This window comes from Oreochromis aureus, linkage group 3, assembly GCF_013358895.1.
Source record: "Oreochromis aureus strain Israel breed Guangdong linkage group 3, ZZ_aureus, whole genome shotgun sequence".
In the NCBI taxonomy this organism is placed as follows: domain Eukaryota; kingdom Metazoa; phylum Chordata; class Actinopteri; order Cichliformes; family Cichlidae; genus Oreochromis; species Oreochromis aureus.
The window spans coordinates 84,273,297-84,293,850 of NC_052944.1; the positions used below are offsets into that span (position 1 = coordinate 84,273,297).

At 40.4% G+C, this 20,554-nt stretch overlaps 2 protein-coding genes across 3 annotated transcripts in view; one reads left to right on the forward strand and one right to left on the reverse strand.

Moving 5' to 3' along the window:
- LOC116335110 (neural cell adhesion molecule 2-like) overlaps nt 1-20,554 on the reverse strand; it is a 660,945-nt gene that overhangs the window by 511,146 nt on the left and 129,245 nt on the right. The window lies entirely within an intron of this gene.
- On the forward strand, nt 4,089-9,875 carry LOC120438326 (programmed cell death 1 ligand 1-like). Of its 2 annotated transcripts, XM_039608751.1 has the most exons (5): nt 4,089-4,314; nt 5,493-5,828; nt 6,067-6,159; nt 8,084-8,127; nt 9,549-9,875. In XM_039608751.1, the coding sequence occupies exons 1-5, from the start codon at nt 4,254-4,256 to the stop codon at nt 9,555-9,557; spliced, it is 543 nt and encodes a 180-aa protein (XP_039464685.1). In that variant the 5' UTR covers nt 4,089-4,253; the 3' UTR covers nt 9,558-9,875. The 2 variants fall into 2 exon arrangements, with proteins under 2 accessions (XP_039464685.1, XP_039464684.1); XM_039608750.1 differs by lacking the exons at nt 8,084-8,127; nt 9,549-9,875 and having other exon boundaries at nt 6,067-6,943.

A 20,554-nucleotide genomic window follows, 5' to 3' on the forward strand; every position in this document is an offset into this window, starting at 1 on the left:
CTATTCTATTCTATTCTATTCTATTCTACACATACAAAGTCAAGAACAAGTAGCTACACTTTTTAAACACAACTCAGATGTGGAAATAACTGATCACTTATGTGAAGTCAGCGAGCACCGAGGTAAACTTTTCTTATTTTTGAGATCTATTGAAACAACTACATTAAATCGTACTGCTGAGTGACATAAATACCGTTATTTAAGGTTAGAGGGTTACCTAGGCAACCAGGAATGTCCATAACCATCTGTCAGCTACAAAGTGATGCATGAAGGATGGAATTTTACTTGGATGTCATTTTAGTGAAACAGCTGATGGAGGATTAGTGTTGTTGAAGTTTTGTGGTCCAAAGCTCAGACTCACATAATGAGATCATATTTGATCTTATAAACAAAAACACTGATCCCAGGTCTGTGACACTGTTCATGGATACTGAGGGTAAACAAACCATAAAGCTCACAAAGACAAAGAGAAACTGATATCAGATCTTGATTGAAACATTCAGGTGTGAACATATTTCATAAATGTGTAATCTGAGCTCAAAATGATGTAACTACAGTCAGTGGAAACAAAACCATCAAAGTGCAAAATGTTCAAGAGTTTCTTTGATTTATTTGAAGAGATAAAAGTTATTTTTGCTGACAGCAGCTGTAGAGTTTAATCTTTAAAGTGTTTTACTTTGAGATTTTCTGACTTTGAAAAACTGAACCTCAGAGCACAACAAAACCAGACTAATGTCTCAGTGAGCTGTGTCACACTCAAAGTCAGAGCTTTCTGTGTCAGAAAGAGGCTAAATCACCATGGTAACTGATGGTGAAACATCACCTGGACAGGAGCAGATTATGTTCAGAGTTTTGTTTTTAAATCAGACGTTAGAGCCACGTTTTCACTGTGATGCAGATCCTCTGCCGGGGGAAATGTTTCATGTGTGCAGCTTGTTAAACTGTAACTTACTGAAACCACTGAATGAAGCTAAACTGCACATCTCATTGTCACAATGTACCTGTATTCATTTAGTGGAGACATTAGTGAAGTTATCAATGAGTAACGTCTCTGATTACACTGAGTGGCGCTCACAGGGATCATTTTGTGTAGAAGAAAAGTCACATGACACATGACACGCTCCTTTTCATCTGAGCGTGCTCAGAGCCTGAAGCAGAGAGCCAGGGTAACAGAGAAGGTTGATAATCACCATGGTGATACCGGCTGTCTCTGACTGCAGTTTCAGGTTTAGTTGAGCCAGCAAACACAAAGAAAGCCTGACTGTGTTGAAGCTGATTTGTAGTCACAGCCCTCTGGATGTTCCAGTGAACTACAGAGCTGAAATATAAAGACTGTTTTTAAAGATGAAACTCGTCCACTGAGATGAGCTGTCAGCAGAAACAGAAGCAGACATTAAAGATAAAACTGAAATAAACCTACAGTACTGTGGGCCTGCTGTCTGTGCTCAGTTCATCTGTTTCTGCAGGATTTTATACACTGACAACACCCAGAACTCTGAACAGCAGCCAAAGAACTGTAGCCTCCCACCAACTTTTGAACAATCAGCTTTGTATCCTGTTTTTCATACATAATCAAAAGCATTTACTGCCTGGCAGCAGCAGTCCTTTGTCTCTGAGCCGGAGAGAGGAAGTCCATGGTGTCATCCAATACTAATTTTAAGTTCTAACCATTTTGATAATAAATTGTGAAAACTTATAATTGAAGTGTGTTTGTATTCTCTCTCACATAAAAAGCTACAGTTACTAAATCAGACTCATTATAAATCAACCAGCATTGAAAAGCAGCAGCAGTGACAGTATTCATTTTAAAGTCTGTCTGAATTAAACTCAGGTATTAAAATGTTGGCGAATGACTCAACTGTAAAATGATTTAATCATTACTGTCAAAACCATATTAAGCAAACATTAGAAATAAAGGTTCCTCATCAGCTCCCACATGAGCTCTGCTTACAGACAGGAAGTTTGTACTTTGGAGTTTAGGCCCAGCTTCAGAGTCATATCAAACAACATTTACACAAAGCAGACCCACCTCATCCTTTGTGCTATCCAGTCTTTTATAGTTATAGTAAAGGTTTGGCTTCACTCAGTATCAGAGTTACAGTCAGAGAGGTCAGAGACCAGGACTTTATCAGGATTATTCTACTTACTTCAGTTTTACAGTTTCACTTTTTTGGTTTTTTTCCATCACGATGAAGCAGAGGATTTTCCTGAACTCCTGACAACAGTAAGTGATCTCACATCTGCGGGTTTATGTTGTTCAATTCAAAATCCTCACATACAAGGTCTTAAATAATCAGGCTAATATTAACGACCTTGTAGTACCATATCACCCTATTAGAGCACTTCGCTCTCGCTCTGCAGGCCTACTTGTTGTTCCTAGAGTATTTAAAAGTAGAATGGGAGGCAGAGCCTTCAGTTTTCAGGCCCCTCTTTTGTGAAACCAGCTTCCAGTTTGAATTTGGGAGACAGACACTATCTCTACTTTAAAGTAACGACTAAAACTTTCCTTTTTGCATATAGTTAGGGTTGGACCAGGTGACCCTGAATCCTCCCTTAGTTATGTTGCAATAGGTGTTGGCTGCCGGGGATTCCCATGATGCATTGAGTTTTTCTTCTTCAGTCACCTTTCTCACTCACTATGTGTTAATCTCTGTCTGTCTTCCACAGCATGTCTTTATCCTGTTTTCCTTCCCTCTCCCCAACCGGTCGCAGCAGATGGCCCCGCCCCTCCCTGAGCCTGGTTCTGCTGGAGGTTTCTTCCTGTTAAAAGGGAGTTTTTCCCTCCCACTGTCGCCAAAGTGTTTGCTTATAGGGGGTCATATGATTGTTGGGTTTTTCTCTGTATGGACTATTGTAGGGTCTACCTTACAATATAAAGCATGAACAGCAAATATTCTGCAGACAGGATGTTTCTGTTTCAGCTCTTCCTTCTTGATGGAAATGAGAAGAATGTGAAATCAAACCAGTTTGTCTTTCTGTCAGGTTTAAACTCTGATTCCATCATTTATTATTAATCCCTCATGACTACAGCTAAATGTTGCCACCTCCATAGAACAATATACATTTTTATACAGTGAACTCTTTTTGAAGTCCTTTGGCTGATGATGGTCTTTATGTGTAGCTGATGATGATGATGAGATACGTTATGTTTGTGTTGTTCTGTGGAGATCATTCAAGAACTGAACGTGTTAAACACTCAGACCTGCTTTAGATTTTATATATTTTATATTTTGTAAATAATTTTTCACCTATTTTTCAAGATTCAAGATTCTTTATTTGTCACGTGCATGGTTATACAGATGTAACACGCAGTGGAATGTGACCTGACTGTGCAAAAAACAGAGAGAACTTTATACACAGTAAAGAGTATATACATGTAAACACGCACACACATATACACACACACACACACACACACACATACATATGAGTGTTTTCTGACCCACTTTATGATCATTCTACAGTTCAACGTAACACGTCACAGCATCACATGGCTCAACTTCCTTAAGAGATGAGTCGGACATTTTGAGATTGACCGAACGGCCGAAAAAAAGATTTTGATCTTTATTTAAACCTTAAGTTTAATCTGATGTGTTCAGGTTTAAACTCAGGTTCAGTTATTGAGTGAAAACACCAACAGACTCAGACATTTAGAACAAACTAAGAGTCAGATCAGCAGAAACAGAGAACACGGACATGTCTGCTGTAACTGCGTCACTCTGCTCCACTTTGCTGATGTTTGTCCTGTTCGTCTCTGCAGGTCAGATTTAACTTTGACATGAAACAGGAAGTTTTGGCTGCACAGTAAAAATAATTCCCTGAGACTTATTGTCATATTGATTATGTTTGTGACGATGAAACAAGAATCAAACTGTCGTCAGAAACAAAACAAAACTTCTGCTTCAGCGACTGAAACACAAACTGTTCATACATGACGACACACGAGAGGTTCTGATTTTGTTCTGTGGAGATCGTTCAACAACTGAACATTAAAACTTTTTGTCTTCGCCTTGTTTGTTATGACGCACTTATTTCTGCGCATCCTCAGTCCAACCTACCAAACGTCACTCTAACGCGACATCCTCAAAGACACGGAAGAGTTTGAACGAGCAGCTTTAACTTTATTTAAACCATAAATTTAATCTGATGTGTTCAGGTTTAAACTCAGGTTCAGTTATTGAGTGAAAATACCAACAGACTCAGACATTTAGAACAAACTAAGAGTCAGATCAGCAGGAACAGAGAACACGGACATGTCTGCTGTAACTGCGTCACTCTGCTCCACGCTGATGTTTGTCCTGTTCGTCTCTGCAGGTGAGATTTAACTGTTAGAAACTAAACTGAGTTTATTTCTGAGATAAAGAGTCTCAGTCTGGTTTACATGCTGATAATATTTCTCTAAGAATGAGTTTCTGATTCGTTCAGTCTTGCGATCGACACAAAGCTGGGTGGAGTCTGTGTGTGTTGGTGCAGTTTGCAGCACAGAGACAAAGAAGTGTAATGTGTGTGTCAGTGTGATGTGTTGTAGTGTCAGGAGTCAGTATACAGCTACAAAGCTTTTTGTTCAGTGTATACAAACAGCTGTAGCTCCATAAAGGCAGCATGCAGAGACTCACAGTGTCTTATAATGAGAGGCTGCTTTCTCTCACACATTATGTTCACTTATTATCAGCACATGTTGTTGTTTGTGCAACACAGTTATTGTAGTTTTGTATTTTCTCATTAGTTTTTATTCCATTTGGACTTTTTGTGTTTAGTTCAGTTTAGTTTCCAGATGATTTTCTTCTTTTCAGGTTTGATTATTTATTGCTTGAAGAGTTTTTAATGGTTTTATTCTTTTTCATTCTTACTGTTTGGAGGTTTGTGTCAGAGGCCAGATTTAGGAGCATCAGTACAGCTGTTACAATAAAAGCAGAGACTCAGTCTGACAGACATCCAGAGTCTCAATGAACTCGTCCATCAACAACATTTGATCAAACTAACAGATTCTAAAACTAAAGATTTGTTTTTATTTGTTCACAAAATGGTTTCAGATGATGTTTTTCATCCATCTCAGTCTTTCTCATGAACTTTGTCTCCAAACCTCTCAGCCTGAGCTTCCTCTGATCAACTCGTTCATAATCTCGTCCCATTCTGCTCTCAATGAAAATCTGAACATGTTCAGCTCGGCCTCCTGTCTTTGTGTCAGAGTCTCCAAAGCAAACATCACAGCAGCTCACTGCCATCTTTAAACCTTCCCTTTCACTCTTGCTGCTGTCCTTCTGTCACAAATCAGCCCTGATGAAGATGCTCGGGATCAGGTGAGGAGGAGGAGAAGACTCGCTGTGGTGACGCCTGAAGGGAGCAGCTGACACAAGAAGAGACACAATCAAAGATCATCATCTAATAACAGAAGATGATCTTTTATTGTGTGTTTCTGATTGGCTGCTGTAGAAGTGAACAGTCGTACTTTGACCTTTAACCTCTCTGGTCTGTGTTGTTTCCTCTTTCAGACCAGAAAAACATCACAGCTGAGTCTGGACAGAACGTCACTCTGACATGTCGAGCTCCAAACAACAAAATCATAGTTGTAGAGTGGAGCAGAGCTGACCTGGGAGATAAACATGTGCTTGTGTACCGAGACGGGCAGTTTGTTCCAGATCACCAGCATCCATCTTTTAAGAACCGGGTGGATCTGCAGGACAAACAGATGAAGGATGGAGACGTGTCTTTGATTCTGAAGGATGTGACGATTAATGACACTGGAACATACAGGTGTCATGTCCTCATTGAAAAACCATGGCAATGGAGCAACATCAGCATCATCCACCTTCATGTTGCTCCTCCAGGTGAGTGAGTAGAGTTGAGTGTGTGTGTGATCAGAGGTGAAGCTGCTTCCTGGTTGTTGATGTTTGTTTCTAAAGATGTTGTTGATGAGACTTTGTAGAAAGCAGCTGGTCTGAGTGATGTGATCAGAGTGCAGTAGATAATGTCTGACAGCAGTTTGAAGAGGAAATGGATTCTGTTCTGTTCTTCACTCATCACCTACCTGACAGCTGACACCTCACACCTGTTTCTCACCTGCAGGTCAGACAGGAGGACAAGAGAAGGATGAAGACAACAAAGATGGAGGAAAGGAAGACAAAAAGAAGGAGGATGGATCTGTTGGACTGATAGTTGGTCTGTCAGTTCTTTTTGTGCTTCTTCTTGTTGCTGCTGCTGTTGGTTTCTTGATCTACAGAAAACATAAACAACAACAGAGTGAGGAAACAAACCAGCCTCCTGTTTAAGTGCAGCAGGTTAAAATGTTTCAGAGGTTTTTCCAGCGTTCAGTCTGCTGCTGCTGTTCAGAGTTCTGGGTGTTGTCAGTGTTTAAAATCGTACAAAAACAGATGAACTGAGCACAGACAGCAGGCTCACAGTACTGTATGTTTATTTCAGTTTTATCTTTAATGGCTGCTTCTGTTTTTGCTGACAGCTCATCTCAGTGGACGAGTTTCGTCTTTAAAACAAGTCTTTACATTTCAGCTCTGTAGTTCACTGGAACATCCAGAGGGCTGTGACTACAAATCAGCTTCAACACAGTCAGGCTTTCTTTGTGTTAGCTGGCTCAACTAAACCTGAAACTGCAGTCAGAGACAGCAGGTATCACCATGGTGATTATCAACTTTCTCTGTTACCCTGGCTCTCTGCTTCAGGCTCTGCACCACCCAATCCAATCAGAGACATTGTGCAATGATGACAAAATGGTTCCCTCATTTCTCCACTAATTGTACAAACCATCTGTTTGTAGCTGACAGATGGTTTGTACATTTCTGATTGCAAGGTAACTCTCCAATGCATTTGTCACTCAGCAGTAGGGATGGGTATCGTTTAGGTTTTATCCAATACCAGTACCAAACCGATACTTTTGAAACGGTGCTCAAACCGGTGCTTAAAGAATGGAGAACACAAACTTTGTCCAAAAACCTCTCATGTTCAGCTGTTTTTTTGTAAAAAGGTAACAATGTTAGCCTTTTCTGCATATATGGCGTATAGGGCGTATATGGTATCACTCTTGGCTGGAAGCAGTGCTTAAACAATGGAAAAAACACAAACTTTGTCCAAAAACCTCTCATGTTTAACTGTTTTCCACTTTTTCTTTGGTCATTTTAGCCTTTTTGGCCAGGGTGAAGGGAGTATCTGCCATCAAACAAGAAGACAGCTGCATGTAACTACGACGGTGTTTGCTAGTTCACCTTACATGCGTTAATGTAATAACGTGTTAGCCTACTCAACGTAAATTACACACGAACAACATGAAGCTACTCACGCAGAGGAGAACGGCTGCTGCTGCCATCATCATCCTCATCATTTCTGCTACACTGGCAGGGCTAGGGGCCAGGACTCTACTGCCAGACCTCTACGGTGTGAGGTCTCGCAGCAAGCTATCAAACACGGCGCATTTCTCGGCTTTTAAAAAAACGCTATGCGTCGCCAGGTGTTTCATCAGATTTGAGGTGTTACCTCCTTTAACAGTATCACAGTATCAGCTTAAAGCACTTGTTGCAGGCTGCTGAGTTTGCATCTTTTGCTGTGAAGTACAGCCAGACTTTGGACCGCTTCGCCTTGGGCATTTTTAATCTGTAGCTCTGCTCTGAAAGAACGCACGTACCTGGGCCCGCCTACTATCCTCGGAAACGTAAAATGATTGGCTAGAATCTAAAGTTCAGGAAAAAACGCACCGAAACGTGCGCTGCTTTTTTGTCTGGTTACTACCGTTTATGTCAGAACCGGTGCCATCATGGCACCGGACACCGGTACCCATCCCTAGTCAGCAGTACGATTTACTCTTTACTGTCTGAGTTTCGTTGACCTTTCATGACCTTTGACTACTGCTGGTCTCTTTGTGTGAACACTTTTCACTGGAACTGGAAATCTGAGTTTGTATGAAGTTCTGTAGATTACAGATAATCACAAGTCCGACTCAGGATCCGGTGATCAGGTACAGCTGAATGATGTACTCAGAGTTTATTTGTTTGTTTGTTAATAACACAAAGTTACAAATGTTAAATAGCTGCTTGTTTTGAAATTTTCGCCTTGTATGTGTGTTTGTGCTTCACAGAGTCTGTGAGGGCCAAATGTTTGTATGAAGGACAGAGAACAAAGGTCAGTGTGTGAGTGTGTAGGAATGTTTAGTTTGCTTTAGAGTTTAGAAATGTGTTAAGATAGAATCTAGAATTATTGCAAAGACACTGACACTGCCCTCAATGTAATAAAAGCCTGATTGTGTCATGAGCTTAGAAGTAGATTTGTAACTTGATAACTGTGGTCTGGGTTATTTCGCAACAAGTGTCTCTGTGTTTGAACAATAAACTACTGGATAATTTGATCCTGTTATTTCATGAATGAGTCTCAGTCGCTCGTTACTTTGGTTTAAATTATTTATTCTTTAATTTGTGTTGTTGGCAGAGAAGCTACATCATGTGAACTTCATCATCATGTCACATGTCATCACAGATTCAAAAGATGTAATATTTGTGTGTTTGTTATTAACAATCGTGCCCCCAGAGGCCAAAACAGTGCCAGCAAATTGAAACTGGAAAAAAAACACTGTAAGCAAAAAAACAAAGAGAGATGTAAGTGTGAAAACTTTTTTTCTGTTTTAATGTCAATATTTACAGTGTCAATTAATCTTTTTTCATGATCAATATATTTATTTCAATTGCAATATTATTTTTCAGTTTCATTTTAAGGTGGCATCGTTTTAACCCCAGCAAAACAAAACAAAAATGACAAAGTCTGAAAAATATTCATTCTCTGTGCATGAACAAAAACTTTATTTTTTACAAGACAGGAAAACTAACAGTAGCTTTAAAGTTTTTATACAGTGTATCCTCATCCTCAGTATTGGAAACCTGTCAAACTGCATTTCCTATAAAATAAAATAGAATCATAATGATCATGGAAATGTTCTTGATCTAAATTCTGTTCTAGATTGAGTGGCAAAAAAAAGAAGAGCTGCTGTTTGTGTTTGTGCAAGTGCAAGATATACATATAGCACACTCTCCATCCTTCTGCTAATGTTTAATGTACTGAAATTAATTCTAATTAATGAAATTAATGCCTAATTAAATTCAAAGAACTGAAGATAAACAGGCCACAGAAAGCACTTTGTCACCTCTGCTGTGATGTTAACTATCGTCGTCCCTCAGACCTCATCATGTGATCTGACATTTACTGTTTGATTTTGTTTGTTGTCAGGCAATCAAAATATTCGTCATTGTAAAAACTTCATCATGAAGCATTTTTAGATGAGCTACATTCCTCTGAACTTGGGTTTGGTTATTTATTAATATCCATCCTTGTTCTTAATGCTTTGACCATCACAGCACTATGAACTGTGGGTAATCCCTCAGGTCCACAGAGATGAGGAGTTATAGAAAATGTGAATAAGGACTCAAAGTGTGTGCAGAGAGCCGTCATGCACTTGATACCATGACAACAGGACGGCCCTGAGCCCCCAGAGGCAGACACAAAGCTGTGACTGGTTATCTGCACGTCTCAAACACTCCTCCATTTGTCTGCAGGCTGAGTGACCAGACTGAGCTCAGGGAAGAAAAAAGAAAACAGCCTCTGAGTGCTACCTGCTTTGGTTCAGTCCATGATCTACTTGTTGAGCCTTTCTGAGAAATGATCCATGTGATTGATTAATTATGCCTGCAGAGACCAAAAGGGGCCCGAAGAGCACCTGGCTGCAGCCACAGGGGGAGCGCCATATTGCGACCTCCACACTAACTGGAAACACGTCACTTCAGTTAAATTGACTTTGACAGCAAAAACTAAATTGTGTATTTGTAACTTTTGATGCTGTTGATAAATAAATTTGGTTCTAAGTGTTTTTTAACACTCTGGGTTTGTTAAAAAAAAAAAAATCACCATCCCTTCAGCTTGTTCGTGGCCAAAAGTGTCCATGTGTTATGTTTTTGTTTCTTTGCTACTTTTTCTGCATAATGTTTTTTTTTTATATAAATATAAACTAGTCATTACTTTTTACACTTTTAATCATTCAAACACCTTCTAGTACAATGCACTTGTTTGAAGACAACCTCAAAACTCACCATTTCATATATCGGCAGTGCTACTGGAAATTATTGTGGTGGACGAATGAACTTTTTTTCCACTTGATAAAAGCCAACGTGAGGGTTCCCGATGGTCAGGAACAAATGCAATCACATGGCAGGATGCTGTAAACAGACCAAACTTCAGTCAGGAGAAGAACTGAGATAATCCATCCACAATACGAGGTTAGTCTTTCACATACTGCTGCATGGGCTGTGCTGTAGTTACATCATAAATGATTAGCGGTAATAAAAACCGAGAAGCTGACAGTGATCACTGACTGTTTTTAGGGGCTTGTTGAGATGAAATGGAACAAGATACGAAGCATTAAAATATGTTAAAAGCACAATAGCCCTATTAAACGCAGAGCACTTTGGGCCCCGAAGCAGGATTCAGCACGTCATCACTTAAAGACCGGATTGTCCCTGCAGTGGTCCACCTGGGGCTCTCACGCTCTGGGGGGTGGGGCCTTTGGATGTCTGGGGCCCAGGTCTCCTCCATGTTAGCTTCATGTCTTGGAGGGCAGGGCTGTGCGCTCCCCACATACTATTAGACACTTATGAACACATGAGCACTCACACACACAGGTCTACAAACAGGTACTCACAGACACACAGTATCTTGGTTGCTGCTGCCTCTAAACATATCTTGCATTTGATGTGCTGTTCAGTAATATTTAACATTTATTATTTACTGTTTTTTATGCATATATATGTTGTTGCTGTGTGGTTTTGTTTTGCTAAAAAAAATCCAAATAAAGGTCTAATGAAATATGACTGCCTGAGTTCAAATTGAACTGAATCGGAATCGAATCAGTTACAGAAATCAGTGACGATGCCGCCCTAAGCTTGTCTATAATCTTATTGGTTACCATGCACAGTGAGTCAAGAAAGTAGTGATGGGTTTTCCGGCTCTTTTTAGAGAACCGGCTCTTTCGGCTCAGCTCGCTCACACTGCTCTGTCGGTGGCTTTTTCAGCGAGTCACAACACTGCTGCGCATATTCAAAGACTCACATTTTCACCACTGTTTACTGTTACCAGGGTAACTGCTTTTTTTACAGGACTGCTTGGATCTGGTTAGACATACAGATGTGATCCAGATGTTGTCTACAGATAACCATACAATCTCCGGCTGGACTCAAATCTGTGTGTTTCTGTGACAGAAATCACAAGCCGACATTTTACTTGGACATCACCGAGCTGCTGAGCTGCATACATCCTGTTCTTTCTGTCAGCTGTTTAACACCTGCTGCTGATTTAGCAAAAGTACAGAAGCAGCTCTGTTCAGGGTTAAATACCTGGAACTTCTCTTTATAATATTTTATAATAATTTCAATTGAGAAGTGAAAATGTGTTCATGGGTAGATTGTGAGATTTTTCTTTAAGTGGCAAAGCCATTGTTGTTTACACATATGAAAGTGTTACATCCTGTAATATCTATTATAATGCATGGTTAAAACGATTCAAATGCAGTAAGTATACACATTTCATATAAATATAGTCTATAACTTTATTTTCTTCAACCCAGATAATAAAAGATTTCAGTTACATTTTATGCACTGTGTAGCCTGTATAATAAATAAATATGTAGCCCATTAAGTATAAAATCCAGAAATCTACACTGTCATGACCACTTTTTAAAATCCACTATGTTAGCTGACATGTCAGCGCCCTCCAGAGGCCAAGAAACATAAGACTCATGCAGGTCTGATTCCAACTCACATATGCATGTTTTTACATGTGCATGTAGAAAATCATCTTCTTGACACACTGTTGATAATGATGGATTTAAACTGAAAAGCAAAATGCAAACAAAACCGAAAGGAGAGAAAGACTAAACAACTAAAACCTAAACTGGGAAAAACTGAAAAACAAGAATAAAGAAAATGAAGACCTGAGATGTGGACCATGCATCATCAAAACCTGAACACGGGAAATGCAGTGAATAACACGCAGACAATCCAGCAACCAAAGAAGAAGACAAAGGGCTTAAATACACAGAGGGATAATGAGGGAATGAGACACAGGGGGAGAGCTGAGCTGGGAGAAATCACATACAAGGAGACAGGAGGAAGCAAAACTGAAAACAGTAACACAGCACATGAGACTGCCAAGTCTCTGTCAAGTCAATCCTAGATATTAGATTGCTATGAACTGGTGGTAGTGTGGACTTGAGGCAACCAGGTATCCCAGAGTGCATTTCAGATCACAAGCAGCAATGGTGGTGATGCTCTAAACTGTAAATAAAGTTTTGAAATACCCAGTTTTTCTGTCACAAACTATACTTTTAATAATGTTTAAGCTGCAAATGTAGTACTGTAATCTTTACATGTCTGGTCAGGTTGTCAACATAGAACATGTTTGCAAAAGTGGTCCGATGTTTTTGGAGATGTCATTAGATCTGCTATCAGTTAGCTGACTGAGTGTACCGAGCTGTTTTTAACTGTTTTTTACGTTAGCCAGTTAGATTTGTGTGTTCCAGATGTTGCATCTGCAGATTCTCATTTGCTGCTGATTCAGGAAATGCCCATGTTACCTGGTGATAGTCACAGTTTAACGTGGGCAGCTGCAGCTTGGTATAACGTAATGTCTGTGCAATATTGTGCACAAGAAAACCTGCTTTGTTTCCTGAGCGCAGAGCTGCTGGAGCTTGTGTTTCATTCAGAGTGACTGACCTGTGTTAAAGATGACAAACGTGATTTAAAAAGAGGAGATGGACACTGAGAAAACTACAGAGCACTTGAACCATGAACGCAACACTGGACTTAATTCACTCAGCTTCTGTCTGTCAGGTCATGTTTACTTCACCGTTTTATTTACAACTGAGCAAATTAGTTTGGCTCAGATTAAAGTCAAGTTTAATAACTGCATAGTTTTACTGAAGTTTAATGTCTCACTGGAGCACATGTTAGACTGAACCATTCGCTTTTCTTTATTATCTGGTGTTCATATGTGTTAGACTTTGTTAAGCATTAATTTTGAACTAAAACTAAGATTAAATAAGTAAATGTGTCAATAATTTATTAAAATTGAAAATGAATGAATAATTTATCAAACATTTCAAATAAAATGAATGGCTATTTCATTAAATATTGTAATGTTTATTCAATTAATTAATTCCAATTTTAATTAATAAATGAAACATTTAATTAATTATTTAATGGCAGAATAAATCAATTGATTTTGGCACTCCTGGCCCGCCACACTATGGCCCCTGGAAGACTATGGTTACTGGTGTCTCTAGCTTCATAGGAAATTGCTTAATTTTAGAAATGTTTTTTCTCTATAAAATAGCTTCTTTCTTTTAGAATCACTCATCTTAGCGGTATAGGATTTACATGAAAAGAGGAACAAATTATGTTTGAGTGAAAATGTACATTTTTGCACTCTCTGGTCAACTGACAAAGTGAATCAAATGACTCAAAAAATTCGATTCGCATTGGTGAGTGACTCATTAAAACTCGATTCAGTAAAAAGAATCAAATTTACCATCATTAGAAAGGAGATTGGCGCTAATTTTGAAATAACACTCCCACGTGGTTACGTTGTGTAGCTGAGTCACGTGACCGCACAGCCACAAATCACAGCAGAGCCGGGAAAAGGGGGCGGAGCAAAGTGTGTGTGCAGGAGAGGAGTCGAGCAGAGAGAGCTGCTTTTTCATGAAACGGGAGTAAAGTAGTGAACTTACAGGAACATATACCACTACCAACGTTTGGATCGATATCTGCATCGATCGGCACACCCTTGTCTCCTGGATTGTAGCTGAGATCAGCGTGAACCACGTGGGTCTCTGCTCCCTTATCTGTTTCCTTTTTGGGAAGACTTCCAGCTTCATCACGGAGTTTCTCTCGGTTTGTGGGCTCATCTAAAGGTAAGCACCGAGCTAACTTTAATGTGCGTTCAGTTTATGTTGAGTTTATCTCTGTTGAGAATAATAGATTGCTTGGTATACACTGGAGTTAGACAAACTGTAGAGTTCGTGATTGCTTGCAACATTATGAAATGGCGGTTGCTATGGGGTAAGAATACATATAGAAAAATAGTCTTGGAATATGAACAAAAGGATGGGCTGCAGGGCAGGAGAACAGCCAATCTCCACCCCAAGGACAGGAAGCCACAGGTACAAGCGTGGGGGAGGGCAACCCCAGGGTGAATAATAGAGATTAACAGACCACGTGACTTTCGCGCATTGCATGCCGGGAACTCGTGGCAAAACAATCCAAATGCAAGCATTTGTAGCACCGCAAAACGTTCATTCTCTGGTTCCAATAAATTCTTGCTTTTTCTTTGCCCGCCAAAAAAGGTATGTACAAAACGAAGGAGAACAATGTGACCTGAAGTTACTAAACTTCATGAGTGTATGCACTCATGAAGTTTAGTAACTTCAGGTCACTGCAACAAGCCCAGGTACAGTTTACCGACGGATGGGTACAGGACCTTGAAATGCACCGTGTAGAACGAAAGACCATCGTACATATCATAAGTTTACCGGTCTCACAAATCGTCTTCATAAATACACATTCGTTAACTGTTTATTAATAGGACCTTTGAGCTCAACGGTAATTAATTAGTAGTGGAAATAATTTCTGGTACACATTACAGAAATGTAGCAGTGACAATAATATTGTACGCTCTAATCGTACTGGGCAATTAGTGATACAAAAAAACTGTTTTATCCTGTGAATAAAAGTATATGTTTTTGTCAATGTACCGTGGTAATAACAGCAGCGAAATGCAATATTGTGTTAGGACAATTCACTATTTATGCACAATAAACAAAGGAGCATAGCGAAACAATTTCTGTTCAGCACCAGACTTGCTTGTAACCTATATCACCAATTATGTTAAGAAAAATGACATATTAACTACTACAAAACACTGACCTTTGTGGGAATGCTTGGAGCAGACTAACATGTGAGCTGGAGTGTTCTGGGACGTTATATTTGGTCTTTGAATGGCTGCAATCCAGGCCATCTGTCGCCTGTTCTCTTCAACGACATAATCCGATAACAACCAATCTCTTTACCCGTCGGCTTCCCGTGGCTGTCATGCGACCGGCTATTGCAGTTAATAATACAACAGCTTCTTGCCATTTTTTGTGTTTCTTTTTATCGCTGTGTAACTGATTTCAATTGAAAGCCTGCGTGCCCTAGTACCTCTTACCACGAGTTCCCAGAACTCTTTGCGGTTTTACCCCTGAATGACGTCACATTTTCAATCTCTATAGAGAGAGAGAGAGAGTAGTGGAAGCCTACTGAGCAGGGGTGCCAAAGGGCTACCCCCGCCGCTCGTCCCCCCTTACGCTATAAAGGTGTGTGTGAGGAATGCTCCTCAGATCAGCCTTTAGAATAGGAGTTCATAGGATGATCTCCAGATGCGTCTGTATTTTATTTACTCCCAGCCAGGGGCGATTCTAGGATCAGAGCTTTGGGGGTGCTGAGCACCCAGAGAGCTGCCCAACCAGGCAAGGTAAACCTGTCTCTGTCAGTCCCTGCATCCTTAAATGTTGTTCAAAAAGCCAGGACAGTTTGCCACTTAATTTTACCCGTTAAAGTATGTTTGTAGGTAACATTCACAAAGGTATCATGGTTTGGCACTTAATTTTACCCATCAGAGTGTGTTTCTGGCTGTTATTGACAAAAGTAGGATGGTTCGCCACTGAATTTTAGCTGTTAAAGTATGCTTGTAGCTCAGATTAACCATTTAAAACCGGTCGGAGCGGGCACGCTCCATTTTGCGTAACTATTTTTAAATCCCGGTAGCTCTGCAACCACGTAAGCTAGAGCAATAATTTTTTTTACATATGAAACCGGAGAAGTTGTACTTGCATCTTATGCCATCAGCTTGTCCTAGGTCACGGTTTTCTTCCACATATAGCTTTGCAAAAACTGCATAAAAAGCGCTTGCAGCAACAAAAACATAATATTCCAGAAACACGCTTTGCCGATCCGATCAGCTGTTCATAACACTTCCTACGTTGGAATAGACGTCAGTGCGAACTTTCGCATGTCTGCCATTACCTGCCCGAAACCGGAAGTGACGTCATTTTCGCGGAAATGTAGTTTTTTTTTTACTATCAGGGCCTCAGAGCCTATACTGGTGTTTTTAAAAGTTATCTTTGACTTTATGACTTTCTGTGTCGTTTCTGGGATGCTTAGAACTCGAATTGCTCTGCTGGAAATAGTTTATTTTGATGCATATGCTGCTTTTTTGCAAATTTGCACTATAATATTTATTTTCGTTTTTCCTGCAGTATATAAAAATTGGTGTATTTCAAAAGTAAAACTATGAAGACACTTCAAATAAATTTCCTGTGGTGGGAAACTAGTTTGTGCAACTTTTTTGTATTTACAGTTTTGAGGATAAGCCTCTTAAATTTCTCTAACTAGAAATATATGTTAAAAAAAAAAAACGATTTTCAATTTTTTTGTAGTTTATTGCACTTTTTGCAATTTATGTAATTACTATGCACTAATGCATACATATTATTAAAATTTGGGCTATAATGGTTGTATTGATGTATATCAACTTGAAATGCTCCCAAAATTGGCACTACAGCATGTAAAAATATAATATAAGCTCTGGCGGACTTGGTTCTATGGTAGGTCTTAAAGGGTTAACAAAGGTAGGATGGTTTGGCGCATGTGCAGAAACAACGGGTAGGATGGTATGTCAGGTAGGATGGATTCCCAGAACACCGGCTCTTTGAAACGTGGCAGCAAAATGTTGAGGAAAAGCACAGAGTTTTTTAAATGGACTAACAATGAGGTGGACTTGTTGCGGTGAGTAACACAAAAGTAAAAAGTTGCAAAAGTGATTGAGAGTTAAATAATTTCAAGAAATCTGGAGCATGTACAGACTGATATTAATCTTTAATAGGACTGTCAAAATTGAGAGCAAACAAAACAACTAACTCATAAGGTTAACATGCGTCATCGTTTTAGAAAGTTTTCGCTGTCCACACTGCAACGCAAATCCACCGTTTTCAGATGTACAGGGAGTGCAGAATTATTAGGCAAATGAGTATTTTGTCCACATCATCCTCTTCATGCATGTTGTCTTACTCCAAGCTGTATAGGCTCGAAAGCCTACTACCAATTAAGCTTATTAGGTGATGTGCATCTCTGTAATGAGAAGGGGTGTGGTCTAATGACATCAACACCCTATATCAGGTGTGTATAATTATTAGGCAACTTCCTTTCCTTTGGCAAAATGGGTCAAAAGAAGGACTTGACAGGCTCAGAAAAGTCAAAAATAGTGAGATATCTTGCAGAGGGACGCAGCAGTCTTAAAATTGCAAAGCTTCTGAAGCGTGATCATCGAACAATCAAGCGTTTCATTCAAAATAGTCAACAGGGTCGCAAGAAGCGTGTGGAAAACCAAGGTGCAAAATAACTGCCCATGAACTGAGAAAAGTCAAGCGTGCAGCTGCCAAGATGCCACTTGCCACCAGTTTGGCCATATTTCAGAGCTGCAACATCACTGGAGTGCCCAAAAGCACAAGGTGTGCAATACTCAGAGACATGGCCAAGGTAAGAAAGGCTGAAAGACGACCACCACTGAACAAGACACACAAGCTGAAACGTCAAGACTGGGCCAAGAAATATCTCAAGACTGATTTTTCTAAGGTTTTATGGACTGATGAAATGAGAGTGAGTCTTGATGGGCCAGATGGATGGGCCCGTGGCTGGATTGGTAAAGGGCAGAGAGCTCCAGTCCGACTCAGGCGCCAGCAAGGTGGAGGTGGAGTACTGGTTTGGGCTGGTATCATCAAAGATGAGCTTGTGGGGCCTTTTCGGGTTGAGGATGGAGTCAAGCTCAACTCCCAGTCCTACTGCCAGTTTCTGGAAGACACCTTCTTCAAGCAGTGGTACAGGAAGAAGTCTGCATCCTTCAAGAAAAACATGATTTTCATGCAGGACAATGCTCCATCACACGCGTCCAAGTACTCCACAGCGTGGCTGGAAAGAAAGGGTATAAAGAAGAAAAACTAATGACATGGCCTCCTTGTTCACCTGATCTGAGCCCCATTGAGAACCTGTGGTCCATCATCAAATGTGAGATTTACAAGGAGGAAAAACAGTACACCTCTCTGAACAGTGTCTGGGAGGCTGTGGTTGCTGCTGCACGCAATGTTGATGGTGAACAGATCAAAACACTGACAGGATCCATGGATGGCAGGCTTTTGAGTGTCCTTGCAAAGAAAGGTGGCTATATTGGTCGCTGATTTGTTTTGTTTTGTTTGTGAATGTCAGAAATGTATATTTGTGAATGTGGAGATGTTATATTGGTTTCACTGGTAAAAATAAATAATTGAAATGGGTATATATTTGTTTTTGTTAAGTTGCCTAATAATTATGCACAGTAATAGTCACCTGCACACACAGATATCCCCTAAAATAGCTAAAACTAAAACAAACTAAAACTTACTTCCAAAAACATTCAGCTTTGATGTTAATGAGTTTTTTGGGTTCATTGAGAACATGGTTGTTGTTCAATAATAAAATTATTCCTCAAAAATACAACTTGCCTAATAATTCTGCACTCCCTGTATTTGTTTTCAAGAGCGTTTTCAAACCACTGCGCTTTCCATCAGCGAAAACGCCGTCTCACTGTGGACCGGATGCCAAAATGAAGAGAAAACGATGCATTTTCAAACAAAAACGCGTTAGTGTGGACATAGCCTCAGGCTACACTCACACTATTCAGCTGGTGTTTCCACTTCAATGTAGTCCACGTCTATTCCATTAACACTAGAAGTCCCAGAGATTAGTCATTTGGCTTTTCTACCTAGAAAACCCACCGTCGAGCCAAATGGCTGGTAGGCTTTTAGCTAATATCCTTAATCACCTGTGAACAGCTGCTTTTGTTATGTAAATAAGGTGGGGCCATGGTGAACCACTTGGAGTGGTTAGTTTCCTGAGCCACAAGGAATTTCAGTTTGCCTTAGGGAGAAATCAACACACATGAGTGTATTTCCTTTGTTGCTGAGATTTATTGATAAAATAGTACAAAAAAACAAAAAACAAAAAAACAACCGTTTGTACAGATATTTACAACTAACAATAAAAAGTGAGTGAGTACATTTCAATCACTCACAATCCTGCACTACCATGGTATCTGTAGTCTGCATTTACCACATGTGTATCTGTAGCAGTGAACACATCGCACAGTGGCATGATTGTTCTTGCATTTGTGTTTGACCTGACCACGTGGCTCTTTTTCCAGGGCTAGGCGTGGAGGTTGTGTCTGAGCAACTGTTCTTTTCTTGCCTTCTTCCCAGCCATATGAGAGTTAGCCAACTCTCTTGCAAGCTCCACCAGGAAGTCCACCCGTCTTTCCTGCGTCCCGGTGCATGCTTGATACAGCACATGTGCATTCAGTGCTGCCATGTCAATCATGTTATAGAACACGGCAACTGGCCAGCGCCGTGTTCCTCTGCGAACCGTGTACTCCCGCACCATCTGGTCCATCACATCCACGCCACACTTTGTGGTGTTGTAAAGGGTGACAGTGTTTGGCTTCCTTTTGGTGGTGTTATCAGTCTGAACCACGCTGTGCATGCTGCTAAGAATATAGACTGTCTTCTTCCGTTTGGCCACGCATCGCCGTCAGCGTGGCAGCAGAGGTTGAAAACACCTAAGAAATAAGATAAATTGTTATTTCCATAGCACTTTTACACACAATGAAACACATAAACATAGAACCACAAAAGACCTGCAGCCTACCTGAGTGGTGAATTCACTGCGATCTTTGTATCTAGCGGATTGAGGAATTTCAGCGAAATCTTGTTGACTGTGCCGAGGATGGTGGTTTTCCGTCTAAGAGTTTTTGTGCAAGTGAAAGCGATGTGAAGAAATTGTCCGTGGTAACATTTCTGCCCTTGTCTAGGAATGGTTCCATCAGCCTCATCACTACATTTTCAGACAGTCTCTCCCCACTGGGACGATTGGGGTCCTTGCCAAGATATGGGAGGACATTGCAAATGTACTTGGATTTTTAGGTCATGAGCCACCCAAAACTTGATCCCAAACTTGTCAGGTTTACTTGCAATACTGCAGGAAACAGCACCGAGTCTTTGATGGGAAGAGCTGTTCATCAACGGTGATATGTAGACCAGGGTTGTAGCACGTGATGCAGTTGGTGACAAATGATCCCCACACACTGGAAATTGCAGCGAACTTATCAGTCTTTGCTCGATCACGGGTGGACCTGTCATCAAAGCGTGGGTGTTGCATGATGTCTTGGAAGCGGTTCGGCGGCATAGTTCCAATGATCTGCGGGTTTCCCAGGTTTGCTGACCAGCAGTCACGTGGTGATGGAACCCTAGTAACCCCCGCAAGATGACAATTGAAATAAATGCCATTAGTTCAGGAGGTCCATGAACCAATGAACATCCTCCGTTTGCTCTGCATGTTGAATAGTCCATTCTTGAATGCTATGAAGCATGTCAAGAGTGATGAAACACAGGAAG

Excerpts from the sequence above, each read along its gene's own strand:
- LOC120438326 (XM_039608750.1), top strand. The coding sequence starts at position 4,254 with ATGTCTGCTGTAACTGCGTCACTCTGCTCCACGCTGATGTTTGTCCTG. Across the intron at positions 4,315-5,492 it reads TGTCCTGTTCGTCTCTGCAG|ACCAGAAAAACATCACAGCT; the intron begins GTGAGATTTAAC and ends TTCCTCTTTCAG. Across the intron at positions 5,829-6,066 it reads CCTTCATGTTGCTCCTCCAG|GTCAGACAGGAGGACAAGAG; the intron begins GTGAGTGAGTAG and ends TCTCACCTGCAG.